Source organism: Xiphophorus hellerii, chromosome 20 (assembly GCF_003331165.1).
Source record: "Xiphophorus hellerii strain 12219 chromosome 20, Xiphophorus_hellerii-4.1, whole genome shotgun sequence".
In the NCBI taxonomy this organism is placed as follows: domain Eukaryota; kingdom Metazoa; phylum Chordata; class Actinopteri; order Cyprinodontiformes; family Poeciliidae; genus Xiphophorus; species Xiphophorus hellerii.
Window position 1 is genome coordinate 9,370,676 of NC_045691.1, and position 9,034 is coordinate 9,379,709.

General features: G+C 35.5%; 2 protein-coding genes and 1 pseudogene across 2 annotated transcripts in view; all 3 read left to right on the forward strand.

Annotated features, from left to right (window-relative positions):
- The window catches only part of LOC116710377 (odorant receptor 131-2-like), an 18,439-nt gene extending 17,020 nt beyond the window's left edge, over nt 1-1,419 (forward strand). The window contains exon 2 of the mRNA XM_032549396.1: nt 80-1,419. Coding sequence (XP_032405287.1) covers nt 80-862 — 783 coding nt within the window. The 3' untranslated portion in view covers nt 863-1,419. The remainder of the gene's footprint in view (nt 1-79) is intronic.
- An 820-nt stretch (nt 1,420-2,239) lies between these two features.
- Nucleotides 2,240-3,880, forward strand: LOC116709726 (odorant receptor 131-2-like). Its single transcript, XM_032548370.1, has 2 exons — nt 2,240-2,491; nt 3,058-3,880. Exons 1-2 carry the CDS (start codon nt 2,297-2,299, stop codon nt 3,838-3,840), a joined length of 978 nt encoding a protein of 325 aa, XP_032404261.1. The 5' UTR covers nt 2,240-2,296; the 3' UTR covers nt 3,841-3,880.
- A 2,154-nt stretch (nt 3,881-6,034) lies between these two features.
- Nucleotides 6,035-7,546, forward strand: LOC116711048 (odorant receptor 131-2-like; annotated as a pseudogene).
- The last annotated feature ends 1,488 nt before the right edge of the window (nt 7,547-9,034 follow it).

Sequence of the window (9,034 nt, forward strand, 5' to 3'; positions counted from 1 at the left end):
TGAAATGTTATACCACTAAGGTGTTTTTCAGTGTTTTCTATCAAATTACCATTTAACTCTGAACTCATGCACTTCACAGATCTTCAGGTTCAACCCTCGCTACATCCTTTTCATCCACTTGGTGCTAAACGAAACACTCCAGTTGACACTCAGCGTGTCCCTCTACCTCTTTGGCAATTCCCTCTTCACCATCTATGTCTCACTGTGCGTACTCATCCTCCTGCCGGCTATTCTCACCACCAGGAACACTCCATTGAATCTGGCCTGCATGGCAGCAGAATGTTACATCTCCGTCTGCATCCCCCTCCGCCATGGAAACATATGTACAGTTAAGAAAACCTACATTGTCATTGGCATTATGTGGGTAATAAGCTTGCTCACTATTCTGCCTGATATATTTATTCTTTTGATTACTGAAGAGCTGGAATTTTTGAAAACGAGAGTTTTCTGTGAGAGGGACAGAGTGTTCAGAAGCAGCTACAGTAAAAGTAAGAGAGATGCGTCCCACATATTTTTTCTGGTGGTGGTTTGTCTCACTCTATTCTATACTTATTTCAGAATTCTGTTTGTGGCAAAAGCTGCAAATTCTGATGCTAAAAAAGCAAGAAACACTATTCTGCTTCATGGTTTTCAGATGTTGATGTGCATGACGCTGTATATGCAATCTTTGCTAAAGCAGCTCCTCATATACTTGTTTCCTAAACATAGCATTTCCATACAGCATGCTATTTTTATATTAATCCAGATCATTCCTCGCTGTCTAAGTCCCGTTGTTTATGGGATACGAGACAAAACTTTCAGAATGTACTTTAAGAAGTATTTTATATGTATGCAAGTAAAAGCAATAAGGGTACAAACCTAACAGAGATCCAAAAGTCTTGTGAAATACATTGAACATTTTCAACAAAGCCTGTTACCTTACCTGTGTGAAAATGGGTAGTGAGTAAGTAGTTAAACATGAATATAACAAAGTGCAAGTAAACATGTCATTTTCATGTAGCATTTATTAAGGGCAATCTCAACAACCATTTCAATAGGTACACTTGCTAAATTGTTCAACACAAACGACAAATCTGCCAACTAGACAAAGTAAACTGTGCTGTACTAGACATGATGTCATGATCCTTGAGTGTTTGAGTTTTGGGTGTTATTTATGTTTGGAATTCTCTGTTATTGCTCAACTGCTTTTGCCTCACTTATATGGCAAGACTATGTCAGATGATGCCATATAAGTTTATTCCTTCTTATTTAGTCTCTGTATTTAATGCTATTTTAACAGTTGAATGCAACCTACTTCCGATTTTTTGCCCTCATGCCATTTCACTATACTATATATCCAATAGTTTTCAAAGCATCTGCAATCTGAATGGTCATGCTATATCATCTGACTTGCTTCCAAGGTAACCGTAATGTAGCATTGGCCCCTGGATTTTCCTTTTTCTTCATTGGATCTTTCCATTTCTCAGTCCATTGTCTACCTGAGAGCCATGACCTGTCTTCTACATTTACCTGTAGTTTTTCTTATTTTATTAAAACACTTCACTTCTATTACAACGTGTTCTGTGTTTGTGTTCTTTCGCAATCACATGTCATGACAGACAAACTCTACTTGGCTGAGTTTCAAACTGAGCATCTAGATAAGTAAGAGTTTAAGTAACTTTAAAGGAGGGATGGTTGTTGGTGTGGTGCCAGATAGGCTGGTCTTACTTCAGAATTGACCCACAGAGATTTTTAAACACTGTCAAACTTATTTGTATAGTTAAAAGGGAGCGTTGCATTTCTGCAGATGGCAGTAGGACCACAAGGAGGAGGCAGAGGAGCTCAATCTTTTCACATTATGTCTCATTATATTGTCAGGACACTGTGACAGCTTTCACAATTATGCAAACAATAAATTTTTATAAAAGTTATTACTGTAGCTTTAAAATACAGCTTTATAAAAAGCAATGTGCACTCAAAACTAAGTTTTGTTAATATCTCTTACAATGTTACTTCTTGTTTCTGTTTCCCATTTACCCTGAAAGATATATTTGGTAAAAAGTAAACTCATACATCATTGGTCTGCTGGCACAAAGGAGGGCGTGTTTTAAATAAGGTACACAAATAAATCCTCAGGCTGGTATTCTATTATATAACAGGGAAGAACCACATCAATACAGATTACTTTTGACACTATTCTAAGGTCTGCTTTTTAAGGAAGTTGGAGGATTCAGTCTTATTAGTGTGTGACAAACTTTAAACCAGAGTCATACATTATTTATTTTCTCATGACTTAAACTGTATCTTTTGCTGTTTTATGCCTTATCAGATGTCCTCCTCTTCATCTGCCAGCACAAATTTCACAGTTACTGAGGGTAACCTGACCGGATCTGGAGTTTATCTGGGCATGCTTTCTGTAACTGCTATTATAGGCAATGTGGTTGTTTTTTCACTTGGCATTGTCACCTGCTTCATTAATGCTTCAATGGTTCACATATTCAACAAACAGCAAGTGTGTATTATATTATTGTATGTGTCCTTGATGTGCATTTTTTATAACTCACTTAGGCAAAATGATTACTTTTGTGCCCAACTTACTCATGTGATTTTTCTCACCCACACATTTCTATTTTTTCAGATTTTTTCAGATTGTACCTAAGATAATGAAAATTATGTTCATATTTATATTCAAAGCTCAAAACCAACTCTATACTGCCCAATATGGTATAGGAACACATGCAAATAAGAAGACATCAAAACTGAGAGTTCAGTAGAATTTTTATTATTTTATGAATGGTAATAGGAAGACATTTTTTGTAATTGAAACAAATCAGTGTGTTGGTTAAATACCTAAAGAAAGTATTTTTAATGTTTAGATATGTGTTTTCTGATTCATTTTCACTCATTTTACAGCATGTAATGTAGGAGAATATTAGGTAAAAAACATGCATAATAAACTAACATGATTATACATTTTAAATCAAAACTAAGAAAATACATCACAGGAGATGATGTTTTACATGGTTTTAGTGTTTTCTATCAAATTGCCATCTAACTCTGAACTCATGCACTTCACAGATCTTCAGGTTCAACCCTCGCTACATCCTTTTCATCCACTTGGTGCTAAACGAAACACTCCAGATGACAGTCAGTGTGTCCCTCTACCTCTTTGGCAATTCCTTCTTCACCATCTATGTCTCACTGTGCGTACTCATCCTCCTGCCGGCTATTCTCACCACCATGAACACTCCATTGAATCTGGCCTGCATGGCAGCAGAATGTTACATCTCCGTCTGCATCCCCCTCCGCCATGGAAACATATGCACAGTTAAGAAAACCTACATCGTCATTGGCATTATGTGGGTAATAAGCTTGCTCACTATTCTGCCTGATATATTTATTCTTTTGATTACTGAAGAGCTGGAATTTTTGAAAACGAGAGTTTTCTGTGAGAGGGACAGAGTGTTCAGAAGCAGCTACAGTAAAAATAAGAAAGATGCGTCCCATCTATTTTTTCTGGTGGTGGTTTGTCTCACTCTATTCTATACTTATTTCAGAATTTTGTTTGTGGCAAAAGCAGCAAGTTCACATGCTAAAAAAGCAAGAAACACTATTCTGCTTCATGGTTTTCAGATGTTGATGTGCATGACGCTGTATATGCAAAATTTACTAAAGCAGCTCCTTATATACTTGTTTCCTGGGCAGGCCTTTTACACACAACAGGCTATTTTTGTGTTAATCCAGATCATTCCTCGTTGTCTAAGTCCTGTTGTTTATGGGTTACGAGATAAGACTTTCAGAATGTACTATAAAAAGTACTTCATGTGTTTCCCAGTCAAAGCAATAAGGGTACAAACCTAACAGAACTCCAAAAACTTTGGCTAAAGAAGTTGGTAGTATTTCTGAGTGTTGTTGATATATGAGCTTAGCTTCCATGGTAGAGTTTTAACTTGCACTCGTAAATGTAGCGATGAACTGTGTTCACCGATGACAGTTTTCTGAAGTGTTCCTGACTCCATATGGTAAGAACTGTTGCTGTATGTTGATGTTTTTTAATGCAGTGCTGCCTTTGAGCATTCAATATTGATTTTTTTTGGCATTTTCACTTACTGACAGAGATTTCTCCAGATTTTCTGAATCTTATTACATTATGGACTGTGCATGACAAAATCCCTAAATTCCTTGAAATTGTACATTCTGAAACTGTTGGACTATTTGCTCATGCAATTGTTCACAAAATGTGCACCTTGTCTCATCTTTACTTGTGAATGACTGAGACTTTGGGGATGCTCTTGTTATACCTGATCATGACACCTGTTTCCAATTAACCTGCTCACATGTGGATGCCCAAACAAGTGCTGTTTGGGCATTCCTCTACTCTCCCAGTCTCAGTGAAAGTTGTCCCTGTGTCCCAACCTTTTTGGAATGTTCTGCATGTATCAAATTTCAAATGAATTAATATTTGCAAAAATACAATAAATTTATCAATTTATACATTAAACATATTGTCTTTGAAGTGAATTCAACTTAAAATAGGTTGAGAATGATCAGCAAATTATGATATTCTGTTTTTAGTTATGTTTTACACTTCATTGGAAATGGGGTTGTACCAAATTCTGTTGTACAGAATCAAGAAACATATTTTAAATCAGCCTTGTGGATTAAGTTGGCTAATCTTTGCTCTATGGCTATAAATACAAATTATGCAATTTGCAATTATGCAAGTGTTATTTTTACCCATGAATAATTAGTAAGTTAAAATTAAATAAGTTATTAAAAACATCCCAGATGGTCAGATTAAGTAAAAATGTACGAAATCAAAAGAAAAAAATAAGGATAAATATAAAAATTTGGGGATTTGAAGGCAAACCCCCAAAAGTTTCTATAGTTCTGTATCCCCCCCCCCGTTTTTATTATATTTGACCTATAGTGTCTGTTGGTGTGCCAGGGAAATGTGCTTTTATAACAAGAAGGTTCAGTTTATAAAGTAAAACACAAAGTAACTACTCTACACTGAAAAAGTCTGGGTTCAGTTTCCTCTGAATAACTAATTAATACCCAGAAGAAAATCGTATCTTCATCACATGTTGGGAAGCCTTAAAATGGCCATAAATAACAAAACATCAGCCATATTTCAGACAGTTCCAGACTCTACAAGCTGAAGTCTTGAGTATCCATCAGAGGTAGGATCACCTTTTACATTTCTCCTCTGAACTATGCTCTTGTTTCACACTTCATTCTATACTTTGTTAGACCTTAATGTGCTTATTTTACAAAAGACCAGCAGTAGTTCTTTGATAAAAAATTGTATATATCATGCACAGCAAGTACATTTAAGAAGCTGTAGTAATTCATTTCATTTTTACATTCACTACATTACCTAGTACATATTTCCAGTGGGCTAATACATCATTTTAGTGCTTATAGAAAACACTAATGTACTCACCATTTTTAGCAACTACAGTATGAAAAATATTTTGCTATGGCATAAAAAATCTAGGTTAAACAAAGATTTTATATCAAACTATATTTTACTACTACTGTCATGATGCCTTTATTTTCTAAGATACATTGTGAGTATCCAATGCTCTTATATTTATCTTCTAAAACTTTGTGTATGTCTTCTAAACAAAATATGTTTTTAAAATTGTTTTCTTAAAAGTGAATGGTCTAAGAGGTATTTGCTCGTTAGATGACCATAGTTCTTTATATAAATAAAGATATGAAATGAAAAAATTTGAAAGCAGCACAGTTTAATTTCCTACATGTCTATTTTTTAAATGTTAATTATTTCCACTGTTTTCTTTCTTCCTTATTTGTCTTTTTAGCATCAGAGAAATCTGGCCTCACTGGCTGTTTTCAAGGGAGTGTAATAATTTTAACGCAGAGTTTGAATTGTCATCAATATTTTAAAATTGCATTTAGTTGAGCAAAAATAATAATAGAAAATTTAAATAGAAAACATCACGCAATGAACGTATAAACATCAAAGCTGAAGAATGGTCATAATTTTTCTTATTAGAAATATCACTGCAGGGTTTTCTGGATCTACCAGATGAATTCCTCATCTTTAAACTTCACTGTGTCAAGCAGCCTGACTTATAGAGACTCTCCCAGCTCTGCTGTGGCTAAAAATGTGATCATCGTGGCTCTTGGCATCACCATCAACTATATCAATGGGACATTGATTCACACCTTCAGAAAACACCAGGTGAGCATTTGTCATCACCGTTTTGTCATGCTGAAATATCATTGTTGTGAAACCAATGGTTATCATCAGCAGCTTAAGGAGAAAATTAAAGGTGGCGTTTTATTCTCTCTTTCAGATTTTTTATTTGAATCCTCGTTACAATCCTTTTCATCCATCTGGTGATAAATGACATGATCCAGCTGACTACAACAATCAGCTTATTTGTGTTTAGTTATGTCTTCCAAAAATTAATGCTTCCTTATGTTGCTTCATTGTTACCTTTGCTGTTTTCACCACTCTTAATACTCCGTTAAATTTAGCTCTGATGGCGGTGGAGTGCTACATCGCTGTCTGTTTCCCACTGCGACATGCTGAACTTTGCACCATAAAACGAACATATTTTCTCATTGGCTGTATTTGGAGTTTAAGCGTAGTATCAATTTTGCCAGATATCTTTCTTATCCTTGCAACAGAGCCTCTAAGGCTGTTTTACGCTACAATATTTTGTGACAGAGACATTCTGTTCCAACATCCTATAAGTATTCAAAAGAGGGATGCTTCTTACATAATCTTTTTATCTCTTGTATGGCTCACCCTTTTCCTTACTTATTTAAGGATATTTTTTGCTGCTCAAGCTGCTAGTTTCAGCTGAAGGAAAGGTGAAACGAGTCAGGAATACTGTCCTACTTCATGGCTTTCAGCTATTTTTGTGCATGCTGACATATGTAGCTCCTATGGCAAAAAACGCCCTGTCATTTCTGTTCCCAAAAATATAATGTTCATATCCTTTTTGTCTGGTACATATTGGCCCAGATACTGCCCAGGTTTTTGAATCCTATTGTGTACGGGCTGCGAGATAAAACATTCAAACAGTATTTGAGAAAGTATCTGCTGTGCACCATCAGAGCAGCCAACAAACTTTATCCTTGAATCCTTAGAGGTTTAGAGGGTACTTGTGCAGTAATTTAGATGAGATTAAAGAATAATGTTTGCATGTTATCTTCATTGTAAAATTTGTTATAAAAATTACAAACCATAATAACTAAAACTGATTGTTTGCATAATTACAAAATGTGATGTAAATGTGAACCTGCAAAGCACCCCCTAGCGGTAATGTATATACAGATACCACCAGGAAATTTGCTTTGTTATGCTTTTATTTTGAGGGCTAGCTTTTCTTTCTTTGAGGTCAACTTCCTGAAGGCCAGCTTCATGTAGTGCACAGATGATGGCAGCTTGGAGCTTGGTGATGATTCCTTCCCTTCACTAGGAGGGAATTCCCTAATCATCCATCTCACTGGGATGAACCACCAGGGTTAAAGTGGACTGAAAGTTTGGTTGTTGTTTTGTATAATATTTGTATAAGTTGGAAGTGAGTTGTGAGTGTGTGCTGAATAATTTTCTTTAGTAATTTATATAGATTTATTTGTAACTGTTTGTTTACCTAAACTTTAAATAGTGGTGGTCTTTATGTATGTAAGTAGGGTTGTATTTTGGGGATTTATGACGATGAGTTTGCTTAACAGCTAAATGTCTCCTGATCATTGATGATTTTACCCTGTACCACAACCTGTAACTGGTGAGATGTTTGAAAAATAAAAAATAATAAAAAACATTCAGAGCTCTGGAAAGCAGCTGAAGCCTTTTGATGCCCTTATCTACTTTCTCATGATTTCCATCCTGTTTGAGGGTTTTACATCACAAACTCCCACATGTTTGTTTCATAATTGGTTGCTGTATTGCATTCTTATGGTGTAAAGCACTTTGAACTGCCTTGGTGCTAAAATGTGCTATACAAATAAACTTGACTTATATCCCAAAAAGCCCATTTGGATGCACCTTAAATCACCTCTGTGTGGACGAAACGTGAGAGCTGAGAGTTGTGCCAGAATTTTTTATGTGGAATTTTTTCCACATTAAAAATTATGCGGCACACTGTGGTGGTGTAGGGGATAGCGCGACACATGTTTGGAGGCCTTGAGTCCTCACAGGTTCCACTCCCGGACCCAGAGATATTTGCCGCATGTCTTTCCCCCTTTCCTGTCAGCCTACTTTCATATAAGGCATACAAACGACCTCCTGGAGGGGTAAAAAAAATTATGTGGAAAAATTATTTCTTTATCAAAATAGAGCTGAAGTACTTGAACATTTATAAGGAGGGATTTACATTTTTAGACTATTGCATTTCAAAATATGACTACTCCCTTTCATTTAGTTTTCAGGACGACATGAAGACTGAAAATTTACAGATTTGTTTTTTCTTCCTGTAAAAAGGAATTACAAAAATCCTGGCTTTGATATAGCAAGTGAATGGATCAGTTTTTCACTCTGCAACACAATAATTTTAGTTATGTTAAAAAAAACATGTCCTAAAACCCTTCTTTATGATGGAAGGACATGTTCTGGTCAAAGATAACATCTATATTCTTTATAGTTTATGTGACTAATACTTCTTTTAGACATTTCCTGTGAAGTTTCCTTTATCTCAGCATCTACAGCTCATCATACTCTTTTGATTAGGTACAAAGAAAGGGAAGTAAAATGATTGAAAAGCTTTTACATTCAAAGAGAAATTTTAGAACCTCCCATGTAATCCTATCTCAGTACTGATCCAGAAAGAAATTACAAGAGAATCATGGATGCTTCTACCACTACATTAGTGAAATAAGTTTGTACAGATTTTGCTTGACTAACTCAGACAACTTAAGTAATACCCAGGAGAAAATTATACCTACATTCAATGTTGGAAGGACTGAACCTTCATATAAAGCAATATTTCATACTCAGCTTCTGACTAGCAAAACAATCAAGAGTGACACATCTAAGGTAGGACATCTTTGCACTTCTCATGTGAGCTCTATTGTT